General features: G+C 42.2%; 1 protein-coding gene across 1 annotated transcript in view; it reads left to right on the top strand.

The window, feature by feature from the left end:
• The first annotated feature begins 740 nt into the window (after positions 1–740).
• The window catches only part of LOC118365782 (protein tweety homolog 3-like), a 67,224-nt gene continuing 54,600 nt past the window's right edge, over positions 741–13,364 (top strand). The window contains exon 1 of the mRNA XM_052518741.1: positions 741–1,790. Within this exon, the coding sequence (XP_052374701.1) occupies positions 1,665–1,790 (126 nt within the window). The 5' untranslated portion in view covers positions 741–1,664. The remainder of the gene's footprint in view (positions 1,791–13,364) is intronic.

Here is a 13,364-nt window from a genome sequence, read left to right as displayed (position 1 = left end):
TTTTTAGTACTACTTAAGTAGTTTTTTTTTTTTTTTTGGGGGTATCTGTTCTTTACTGTACTATTTATATTGTTGACTACTTTTACTTTTACTTCACTACATTCCGAAAGAAAACCCAGACAGGAAGATCACATCAGTGACATTTACTTTTACTTTGTACTTTTACTCAAGTAGTATTTTACTGGGTTACATTCACTTTTACTTGATACATTTTATATTAAGGTAGCTTTACTTTTACAATCGAGGACTTTTTCCACCTCTGCCTAACCATAACTTGATTTGAAAAACAAACTAGCCAAATAAATCAAAGAACATCTCTTTGAGGACTAGTGCACCAAATATGTTTATTGGATATTGATATACAAATGTGTATATGATTATATTATAACCAATTTTAACTTGTTCGTTCAATGGGTTCAGAAGGTCTAAAGGTTTGAAGGGTGATTTGTCTCCTCCAATAGATCCTGAAGGAGAGAAAAAACAGTCAAGTAACAGTCAAGGACCCTACATTGATAATTACACACATGTTGTTATTGTACAGTGTGTGTGTCATAATGATTTCCTGGATAGAGCCCAATAGTTTGTTCATTTATCCCTTTACGAAGCAGGTCGACTCGACAACTCGCTCTTACTCAAAATATGCCTGGGTGTGTGCAGCTTCACCATCTTGCCACCAGAGGCCACTAGACACAAATCATTTGCAAACGAGATAGCGGCGCTGCGTAAGGAGTGGGGTTGTTGTGGGTGCGAGCGGGACTGCAATCTGCATCGGATTGTGTGGAGGTTGCAGCGTCGTAGTCCCCTGAACACTTCACCGGATTGTTGTTCATCTTTAGTGAATGAACAGGAATAGTTTACTTTAAACAATTTAGCAATACAGTAAAAGACTTGGTAGTCATCAAAGCATTAAGGAAAATTGAAGAAAAGACAAAGGGCGCAAATGGAACTGGAGCAACCACGGATATATCCGCTAAACTCGTTAGCAAGCCAACTAGCCCGCTGCTAACTTGATACATTGGGACACGAGTAACAATCAACTGGCTATGACTGATAACAAGGAAAGGACAGTCAAATTGTAATCCAGAATGAATTATTGAGAATCAAATCAAATGTTTTAGCTACGCATTTATTCTTACGAAAGTATTTTAATGGATTGGATGCGTTCTGTAGAATTGCTCAACAACAATAGTTAGCCGGCTGGCTAGCTAAGGTTACTTGCATGTTGAGTTTGGAAGCTATCCCGTTAGCCAAATAACGTTACGTCATCTGTACAGTAGTTAAGAACTAGACGGTCAGGCAACTACAAGGTTGTAGTCTGTCATCTGCGTGGGGGTGTTCGTGAAGTTAACGTCAGTTGACTGGGCAGCCCATTATTCCTCCTTCGGCTTTTTTCGACACAGTTTAGTATTACACATGACAGAAGTGAACATGGGAGTGTTATAGGACAATGGATATAGTTAAGTGACAACCGATGTCTCTGGTACAGTTTAACGGTGGACCACAATGCATTAGGTCTGACGTTCTGCTTTCGGACATAGGACTCTCTCTGGTTTTGCTGGACCGCTTGCTAACAAGAACTTTATGACGCGGGCTCAGTCCATTATTTCATTTTTGACTGACCGCACAGGTCACCGTTTCCCTAAAGCGTCCACAGCCCTCATACCATGGCAGCGGTTGTCAACTACTCACCGCCGTGGTGGGTCAACCTGCTACACCGACTCCCTCATTTCAACCTTCAATTCGAACAAACAAGCAGCGATTTTCGCCCGGAGGACTCGTCCTATCAACAGGTAACTTTTATGACATACACTTACTTGAACTGTGCCTTGTGAATCAGAAACCATAAATGGCTGTCAAACATTATACGTTTGTAAACAAGGGAGTTGCCAGTGGGTTGCTGGTGTTTGAGGTATGATAATATTCTGGGGTGATGCAATTGATTGAGTATTTTGGGACGGGCATCAGCACAGACCAATGCAATGTTATACCCCTGTGCACTGACAATGCAATGTTATACCCCTGTGCACTGACAATGCAATGTTATACCCCTGTGCACTGACAATGCAATGTTATACCCCCGTGCACTGGCAATGCAATGTTATACCCCCGTGCACTGACAATGCAATGTTATACCCCCGTGCACTGACAATGCAATGTTATACCCCTGTGCACTGACAATGCAATGTTATACCCCTGTGCACTGACAATGCAATGTTATACCCCTGTGCACTGGCAATGCAATGTTATACCCCCGTGCACTGGCAATGCAATGTTATACCCCGTGCACTGACAATGCAATGTTATACCCCGTGCACTGGCAATGCAATGTTATACCCCTGTGCACTGACAATGCAATGTTATACCCCCGTGCACTGGCAATGCAATGTTATACCCCGTGCACTGACAATGCAATGTTATACCCCTGTGCACTGACAATGCAATGTTATACCCCTGTGCACTGACAATGCAATGTTATACCCCCGTGCACTGGCAATGCAATGTTATACCCCCGTGCACTGACAATGCAATGTTATACCCCCGTGCACTGACAATGCAATGTTATACCCCTGTGCACTGACAATGCAATGTTATACCCCTGTGCACTGACAATGCAATGTTATACCCCTGTGCACTGACAATGCAATGTTATACCCCCGTGCACTGGCAATGCCTATTAAACTTGTTTGGTGCAGAGCCTTTGTAAGAGTATTTAAGACTCCTTATTAACTGTGGTTCCCTAGGCGGTGTACAGTACATAGACCTAGACCCTACTGAGACTGGGGGTGACGGATAACTACTCTTGCAGGCTATATTTCTCAAACTGTTATCATGTTGAGTTCCCATTGCAGAAACAGCCACTGTTACCTTCTGACAAGACATGACATGTATGGATTCCAGGGATGGGTGGAGATGGACTAAAGACAGTGGTCTTTAAATCGAGTCATAACAGGGATTCCATATGTCATAAATTGCCACATAATCATAGGTATTCATCTAGGCCTGTTTTCCGGGTTCTCCTAATTGCGTGTGAGGGGCAGCATAATGCCCATTTACTGTGTAGCCGTTATGGCTTTGGCCTGTGCAACAGCAAACAGAAACTATGGACATTTTTAAGTAAGCTAATCACAGGAGATGGGGATTTCCAAAATGAACTTGTCTACTTCCAAAGTGTATGGAGGAGGACAGGATTAACAGATGGCTTCCCCTTCCCTGTCAGCTGCTGTGGGTATCACGACGACAGTTGTCTCAACAGGCTCTAAAAAGAGGGCTGTATTTTCTGGCACTGGTTGTGACTGTCAGTTGAGTGCTCAGGCAGAAGGGAAAGGGAGATTGCCAGAGCTGCTCATTCACAGCTTCTAGCACCAAGATAACCTGTCTGTTATCAGACTTAATATTGGGCCATGCATGGGCCTGCAGTCCAAACGCTTCATCCAGCCGACACTTCATCCAGCCGACACATCTCAAGATAACCCCAGATTAAGTCATGCTGAAGGAATTTAATGTACTATCCCTGACCTACATAGTTATTTCTCAAATTTACGGGATAACTCTGTCCTGACCAAAGCAAGCTGTGGGCCATGTCAGTGTGAATGAGACTCAGTTATGTCTGTAATGTGCCATGTGTTAGCTGATGATTAGTATGTTAGGCCTTATTTGCATTTTTTTCTGCATTCTTGTCATACTGTAACTCTGTTCCTCGGGTGACAGAGCCCAGCACCAATATGTCATTAAGACCTTTGACCTGAGGTTGTGACCCCAAGGTCGTCTGGCTAGCTGATTTGACATTTTAGTCACTAAGCAGGCACTCTTATCCAGAGTGACTTAAAATTAGTGCATTCATCTTAAAGGGGAATTTCACTATTTAGGACCCTAATCTGTATTTTTAGGTTCCAGACAGTTTTATTTGCAATTTCACTTGATTTTGAGAAACTTATCCCACCAGCAATTGACTTCCTGAGCCTTCTGGGTTTACCAGGCATCCAGAAAACATGAACTGATGCTCCAAATATGTCATTTTACAAACTGCAAAGCTCTCATTATCCTGATGCAGGTTTTTAGATGTTGTACACATTACATTTTTTTATCATACCGAACCTTATCCACAGCTTTATAATATATTTTTTAACTCAAGCCATAATTTCTAGTGTGCAATATTGGCGTGCATGCGTCTACTTCCTTGTTCCTCTTGCTTCTGCCTATACCTCAGTGACTACTGTGTGCGTATAACTTGGGGCGGGGGCGCGCGTGTTTCATAAACACACTAGCCAGTCCACAACAACGTGTCCACTGTAAACGCAGAGCTGCTAGCTAGCTGCCGGTCACTAATCTACCAAGCAAGCTAATTATTGTTTTATTTTTTTATACTACCAACATGTCTGACTAGAAAATACGAGGAGGAAATGTTTGAATTTTCAGGTGAGCCTTATTTACTTGAACCAGCATACACAGACGATCTTCAACAGATGGAGGATGACCGAGAACGGAGAGGGCGGGACGGAGCAGGCAGGGGCTCAGGCAGATATTCAAGCAGCAGCTGAGATGCGACTCAGGGCCTCTGGAAACTGGTGGTATACCTGTGGGCAATGCCAAGCGATGCTCACTGAAGACAAGTGTCTTTGCTGCGTGGAGTTGGACCTGCTTATACCAGCTTTGGAAAATCTATACTGAACAACAATATAAACGCAACAATTTGCATTACAGTTCATATGAGGGAATCAGTCAATTGAAACAAGTTAATTAGGCCCTAATCTATGGATTTCACATGACTGGGCAGGGGCACAGCCATGGTTGGGCCTGGAAGGGCATATGCCCACCCACTGGGGTGCCAGACCCAGCCAATCAGAATGAATTTTTCCCCACAAAGGGACTTAATTAAAGACAGAAACACTCCTCAGTTTAATCAGTTTCATCAGCTGTCTGGGTGGCTGGTCTCAGATGATCCCGCAGGTAAAGAAGTTGGATGTGGAGGTCCTGGGCTGGCGTGGTTACACGTGGTCTGCGGTTGTGAGGCCAGTTGGACAAATTCTCTAAAATTATGTTGGGGGTAGCTTATGGTAGAGAAATAAACATGACATTTTCTGGCAACAGCTCTGGTGGACATTACTGCAGTCAGCATGCCAATTGCACCCTCCCTCAATACCTGAGACGTTGCGTTGTGTGACAAAACTGCACATTTTAGAGTGGCCTTTTATTTTCCCCAGCACAAGGGGCACCTGTTACATTTTTCATATGCACAAAAAGCTTATTTCTCTCAAATTACATTCCTGTTAGTTGGCATTTCTCCTTTGCCAAGATCATCCATCTGACCTGACAGGTGTGGCATATCAAGAAGCTGATTAAACAGCATGATCATTACACAGGTGCACCTTGACGGGATCCTGAGGCCCATTGTCCTGCCATTCATCTGCCGCCATCACCTCATGTTTCCGCATGATAGTGCACGGTCCCATGTCGAAAGGATTTGTACACAATTCCAGTTCTTCTATGGCCTGCATACTCACCAGACATGTCACCCATTGCAATGTTCTGGATCGAGGTGTACGACATCGTGTTCCAGTTCACGCCAATATCCAGCAACCCATTGAAGAGGAGTGGGACAGCATTCCACAGGCCACAATCAACAGCCTGATCAACTCTATGTGAAAGGAGATGTGTCACGCTGCATGAGGCAAAAGGTAGTCACACCAGATACTGACTGGTTTTCTGATTCTGATTTATTTCAATTGACTGGTTTCTTTATGTACTGTAATTCATGAAAATCTTAGAAATTGTTACATGTTGCTTTTATATTTGTGTTCAGTATACATCTCTGTCTAAATGTCCTTATGTGCTGGAGCAGCTAATTGCTAGATGCGCGGGAGTGTAGAGCGCTTTAGGCTATGGCATTAGTAAAAATCATGTTTCATGTGTGGACTTTCTTTTATACAATTCATGTTTTCATTGCTTGCTAATAATTTATATAAATCAGTCTTTAAAAAAAGGGTTATATGTGTGTAATTCATTATTTGACAGCAGTTAACAAGGTTGTTCTGGCTCTGAGGCTTAATGTTGTCTAATGTGTTGTGGCGAAGCTGACTTAGTAGCTCTCATCACGAACGAGTATCATTTATTTCCCCTTATAAATTGTTTAGGGAGTTCATGTTTCCACGTATATCTAGTAATTAATTTATTCGAAATGTATATACTGTTTCCTCTTTTGCCAGTGTCGTGGTATTTACCATGTGCAAGGCTAATTATGTGTCGAGGAAATGTTTGGTCGAGTTGCATTGTGACTCGTTTCATATTTAAATGCAGTTGTTAACCATTTTGCAATCCTCCCAGTGGATGCGATGTTCAGGTGCCCATGAACACTTGCTACGCTGGCGAGAAAGAAGTTTGTTTATCTCCATATCAATGTGTCCCGTGTTTTGAAGTTATGCGTGTCTCGGAACTCCATGTCTTGATGGTTTTCTCCATGCATAATGGGAGTGTAACTCCTTAAGTAATGTTTTGCCTCCTGTTGGCCTGCAGAACTATTGTTATGAATTGTGTATTCATTAATGGACATTATTCCTGCATATTATTTAGATTATTTTGATGTAGGTATAATGAGGATGTCTGTTACATGATTTAATATGCCATATTTGGGTTAATGGTAAGGTTCATAGGAGGGGCCATAGGTGTAACGGTACCTATTTCACCTGTGAGCTTCAGTTATGTTGTAGCTCTGCTATGTGAGCTGTGTGGGGAGGCTGTCCATATACCCCCAACCTGCTATAGTTGGTTTGACAGGGTAGGCCTGATTTGTGGCTTAGGTTTTTGATTCATATTCAAAACTGTATTTTGATTCTGTTCACTTTGTAAATGTCTTTTGTAGGTTATGTACATTTTCATTGCATTTCGTCATTCACCGGAAATGACCTGTCACTGTTACAAAACTGGACACTTTTGCACTTGATCCTGCTACTGACTGCCCTCAACGCTGCTCCAACATGTGCCTAACGTTGTGTCAAATGGACAAAGAATGCACCAATCCTCTCCAATTTGGCATGGTGAAGTTTGATACGGAATATTTTCTTAATTTCTAGACTAATCAACGGTGGTCAGGCCCAGTCCTGGCCGATATGTCGCCCTAGGCGGAACAGCAACAAAAAAATACCTCCCTCCTATCCCAGCAAAGTAGAATATTAGCCTAGGCTATACTGTCGGCCTGCAATTCACTTTTATGATTGTCCGTGTAGCATACCGTTTGTAAAACCAACAGACAAGGCAGGCATAGATGTTTATTTTGACTTGTTAATGTTGTGTCAATGTCCTCTCCAACCTGGCATTTCTTAATTTGTTGATTTAATATTTCTAAGTAATAGCCTGAAATAATAATTAAATGACATGATAATAACAAAGTTTCAATTTGGTTTTTATTAAGATGCATCAAGTTTACAAACAATTGTTACCTCCCCTTTTTTGATTACAATTGGTGTGGTGGCTGAGTCGGCACCAGAGTGGGAATATTCATTTTGTCCTTTTGGAGCGACAGTGGTAAGGGGCAGGAGTTAGAATCCGCTACAATCTGGGCCTTGTCTGGTTTTGGAACACTAGCTATGTTCTTGGGTGGTTGTTTTGGAAGTTGTACATTTGAAAGTGGGACCTTGGACACCATTTGTCTTGTGGCACAGCTCTACCAGGTCCATCCGGAAGGTTTGTTTTGTTGGCTCGTAAATGTTGAGCAACCCATGCTTTGTTTTTTGGGGGGGAGAACCATACTGTACCTGGGTCTGCCTGAGGATACATTTTCCCGCTTCCACATAAGATTTACACACTAGTCTGCCTGGTGTGTAATTTCCTGAAAATAAGATTATAAAGTATGCACATTGACAGTAACAAGCATTACTGGAAAGAGTGACATTGTGTAACTTTCAAGTCTACAAAGACATGAAAACAATGACGATGTGATTAGCTTCTCCCTAACCCTAGACCGTGTCTCCAGTGACCATAGCCCTGTATAGAATCCATGACCTCTCCATTACAGAATCCATGACCTGTCCATTGAAAAAGCATCACATTTTACCTGCAGCAGTGGTTACCTGTCAGGTGTTTTTGTCTGGGGCTGCATTAAAAATGTGTGGTTTGGGGGGTTACGTGTGACCAGAGTTGGGGAAACATTGATGTAAGGTGCAAATTAGAACACGTGTTAAAATCCAAAAAGCTTGTGAGAGTACAGTGTAATCCACTGACTTGTGGTGTAACTTAATGGGTTGGTTATGGATGACATGGAGCAGTGGTCAATAAACTTGAAGTTTCCTGTGACATAAAACCCCCCATAAGCAACAAGACAACAATGCCAAATCAGTGTTTTATACATAAACTCAGCAAAAAAAGAAACGTCCTCTCACTGTCAACTGTGTTTGCTGAAAATAAACTTTTTCATGTGTAAATATTTGAATGAAGATAACAAGATTAAAAAACTGAGACAAACTGAACAAGTTCCACAGACATGTGACTAACAGAAATTGAATACTGTGTCCCTGAACAAAGGGGGGGTCCAAATTAAAAGTAACATTAAGTACTGCAATGCATCTCCTCCTCATGGACTGCACCAGATTTGCCAGTTCTTGCTGTGGAATGTTACCCTACTCTTCCACCAAGGCACCTGCAAGTTCCCGGACATTTCTGGGGGGAATGGCCCTAGCCCTCACCCTCCGATCCAACAGGTCCCAAACGTGCTCAATGGGATTGAGATCCAGGCTCTTTGCTCGCCATGGCAGAACATTGACTTTCCTGTCTTGCAGGAAATCACGTCATACTGGAGGGTCATGTCAGGATGAGCCTTCAGGAAGGGTACCACATAAGGGAGGAGGATGTCTTCCCTGTAAGCACAGCGTTGAGATTGCCTGCAATGACGACAAGCTCAGTCCGATGATGCTGGGACACACTGCCCCAGACCATGACGAACCCTCCACCTCCAAATCGATCACTCTCCAGAGTACAGGCCTCGGTGTAACGCTCATTCCTTCGACGATAAACGCGAATCCGACCATCACCCCTGGTGAGACAAAACCGCGACTTGTCAGTGAAGAGCACTTTTTGCCTGTCCTGTCTGGTCCAGCGGCGTTGGGCTTGTGCCCATAGGTGACGTTGTTGCCGGTGATGTCTGGTGAGGACCTGCCTTACAACTCTCTCAGCCTATTGCGGACAGTCTGAGCACTGATGGAGGGATTGTGCGTTCCTGGTGTAACTCGGGTGGGTAGTTGTTGCCATCCTGTACCTGTCCCGCAGGTGTGATGTTCGGATGTACCGATCCTGTGCAGGTGTTGTTACACGTGGTCTGCCATTGTAAGGACGATCAGCTGTCCGTCCTGTTTCCCTGTAGCGCTGTCTTGGGCGTCTCACAGTACGGACATTGCAATTTATTGCCCTGGCCACATCTGCAGTCCTCATGCCTCCTTGCAGCATGCCTAAGGCACGTTCATGCAGATGAGCAGGGACCCTGGGCATCTTCCTGTTGGTGTTTTTCACAGTCAGTAGAAAGGCCTCTTTAGTGTCCTAAGTTTTCATAACTGTGACCTTAATTGCCTACTGTCTGTAAGCTGTTAGTGTCTTAACTTCTCTAGGGTAGGGGGCAGCATTTGGAATTTTGGATGAAAAGTGTGCCCAAATTAAACTGCCTTCTACTTAGGAGATATGATATGATTTATAATTAGTATATTTGGATAGAAAACACTCAAGTGTTAAAATAATGTCTGTGAGTATAACAGAACTAATTTGGCAGGCAAAAACCTGAGAAAAATCCATTCAGGATGTAGGATTTCTTTTGTTTGTAGTTTTCTATTCAATGCCATTTACAGTATCCATTGACTTAGGACTCAAATTGCATTTCCTATGCCTTCAACTAAATGTCAACAGTCTTTAGAAATTGATTCAGGCTTGTATTCTGAAAAATGAAGGGGTAAGAGCAGTCTGAATGAGTGGACCCTGCCGTGTCAGAGTTTTTTCAAACGCGTGACCGAGAGTGCATTTCTGGTTTACCTTTATATTGATGACGTTATTGTCCGGTTGAAATGTTATCGATTATTTAGGCTAAAACAACCTGAGGATTTAATATAAACATCGTTTGACATGTTTCTATGAACTTTACGGATACAATTAGGATTTTTGTCTGCCTGTTGTGACTGCGTTTGAGGCTGTGGATTAATGAAGAAAACGTGTGAACAAAACTTGAGGTTTTTGGATATAAAGAGAGACTTTATCGAAAAAAAGGAACATTTATTGAATAAATTAATGTCTTCTGAGGGCAACCATATGAAGATCATCAAAGGTAAGTGATTAATTTTATCTCTATTTCTGACTTGTGTAACTCTTCTACTTGGCTGGTTACTGTTTGTAATGGTTTGTCTGCTGGGCTAGGATCTCAAATAATCGTACGGTATGCTTTCGCCGTAAAGCATTTTTGAAATCTGACACCGTGGTTGGATTCACAAGAAGTTCTTATTTTCTGAATTTTTATAGTGAGTATTTCTCTATTTGAATTTGGCACTCTGCAATCTCACTGGATGTTGGCCAGATGAGAGGTTAACGACTGTTCCACAGGTACATGTTCATTTAATTGTTTATGGTTCATTGAATAAGCATGGGAAACAGTGTTTAAACCCTTTACAATGAAGATCTGTAAAGTTATTTTTATTTTTACAAATTATCTTTGAAAGACAGGGTCCTAAAAAATGATTTCTTTTTGTTGCTGAGTTTATAAGCGAAATCATTTTTGGTAACTGTTTTGATAAGCAGTGATCTGATAGCTACATATACACAATTTTTTTCATTGCTTTGTCGCATGTGGGGATTGCACATCTGCAAAACTTTTTCAACAATATTCAGTAAATAACCTAACAAAAACTACTTCAGTCTCCTTGTCGTCGCCTGGCTGTTCTTGAGTGACTAACTGAAAACGTAGCTAGCTAGCTACCTAGTACCTGTGCTGGTAGCACGCCCCCTACTTACACGCCCGCAATGGCGAGAGGAGCAAGGAAGTACACAAATGCAAGCCAATATGCAAAATTAGCTCTCGAGTTTAACAAAATGGATTATAACGTTATGTATAACATTGGCATGACAACTTTGTGTGCAACATCTAAAGACCTTGCATCATGATACTGGGAGCTTTACCCTTTATGAAAGGATTATTTGGGTGTTTTTGGAGTTCATATTTTCTAGACACATTGAAACTCCAGAATCAAGCTCAGAAAGTACATTTCTGGTGTGGTAACTTGTACTGGGCTGAGCGGGAGCTGCCTTCCGGTAAGCGTGGGAGGGCCACGGAACCAGAGGTGGCAGGACGGAGTGCTCGGGTTGGGGTGTAGGGTTTGAGCATAGCCTGAAGGAAGTGAGGGGCAGTTTCCCTTGCTGCTCCCTAAGCAAGTGTCATGGTCTTGTAGTGGATGTGATCTTTGACTAAAAGCCAGTGGGGTGTGCAGAGGAGCGGGGTGACATGGGAGAACTTTCCAAGGTTGACCACTAGGCAGGCTGCAGCGTTCTGTATAAGATGAGGTCGTACTCTATGGATGCTGTAGAGCATGCAGGAGCAAGTTACTGGTTGGTTATTTGCAGAGAACAGTGTCCAGGGTCACACCAAGGTTATTTGCACTCTGAGAGGGGGGACATCCACGTTGAGATATCTGTCAGGCATGAAGAGACGCGTGTTGCCACCTGGGTGTCAGAAGGGGGTAAGGAAAAAAGTAGTTGAGTGTCGTCCGCACAAGGTGCACCTGTGTAATGATCATGCTGTTTAATCAGCTTCTTGATATGCCACACCTGTCAGGTGGATGGATTATCTTGGCAAAGGAGAAATGCTCACTAACGGGGATGTGCACAACATTTTTGAGAAATTAGCTTTACATGTTGCATTTACATTTTTGTTCATTATTGTAAAGTACAGATATCCCCAAAAACAACTCAAGTAGTGCTTAAAGGATTTTTACTTATGTGCTTTACACCACTGGATGTTAGACAGTGTTAGCAGGCCTGGCTTTATGCTGTCCAGCACACTCTTCACTAGGCTAAAATGTACTTTCAGTCTTCAAATGTCTTTCAGGGTTATGGGACAGCTTTTGTCTTGGGCCAAGTATGTCAGGGAATAATTAGACAGTCGGACAGATTATTGCTGCTGACATTCTTGCTGTCCCTGGTGACTAAGGTCTTACCCTCTCCAACATCCTTCTCTCCAGTCTTTCTTGACGCCTCCTAAAAATATTCTACCCATCTTCTACTCTCCAAGCCAACTCTTATCTATACCTACATATGCCATACCTCACACCTGGCTACTGTAAATGCGATTTAAATATACAGTATATGACCATCAGTATCCTACCTAATTTCTGCACCTGCAGAGCTCTGTCTGGTTCAAGCAAAGTAATGGCAACGAGGCATACTACTGTAACGGGTAAATCCAGATTTTTGTTGAATGCAGGGTGGGTGTAATGTTTTAGTTGATAAATGTACTAATAGGAATATAATTTACATTTTCGACTTTCAAATGTCACCACATAGCTTATTGGAGATCCACACATCAGAGAATGTTTACTTGAATGGATATAATAAATATATATATCCTCTGTAGGAAATCATAGAAATATAGATACTACAATAGGCATGATCATTTAAATTGTCATTGCACAGTGGGTGGACCGATGTCCATCTTTGTGGCACTAATTAGATGTTAAAATTGCAATTCACTTAAAATGTCAAAGGTGTTGCAGTGGTCTGAAGGGATAGGTCCATTCTATGAATTCAATTTCTACGATTGAAATGACACCCACCCTGTATTCAAGAGCATGTTGTCTCAACCGATGACCGGCACAACACTAAAACTTCAGAGAATCTAAAGTAGAGTTCAAGCCAAAAATGTATGCAAATATTTTTTTTAAATCTGACTTTACCCGTTTTGTTATTCAACAAATAGCAAATCTAGAATTTCTGAAAGTTTGACAAACCTTAATTGTAAGCTTTTAAACAATATCAAAATATTCAAATTTTCCAGTGATGAAGACATGGATCTCATGATATGGTGGGGTATGCAAAACGTACCTCGATCTCCTGGATGTGTTGGCCTTCAGGTCCAAAACGTCACTTTCTGACCACTTCTTCCATGGGCAAACATGTATGGAAAGTTTTTTTGTTTTGAATCAAAAGAGATGCTGTCAAAAAGTTATTGCATTTATATGGATTTACCCTAAGGTCATTTGCATGCACAAACTGCCCTGGCTATTTCCCATCACCAAGTTCCACTACCATAGATTTAGAGGTTAAGCCTATGAGTGTGTAGTAGAAGATGAGTGAGTGCAGCAGCCCAGTGCAAGCAAGCTGCACAGCTGAAGATTGGGGAGGGGAGATCC

Source organism: Oncorhynchus keta, chromosome 5 (assembly GCF_023373465.1).
Source record: "Oncorhynchus keta strain PuntledgeMale-10-30-2019 chromosome 5, Oket_V2, whole genome shotgun sequence".
NCBI lineage: Eukaryota > Metazoa > Chordata > Actinopteri > Salmoniformes > Salmonidae > Oncorhynchus > Oncorhynchus keta.
This window is presented reverse-complemented; position numbering and strand designations above follow the sequence as displayed.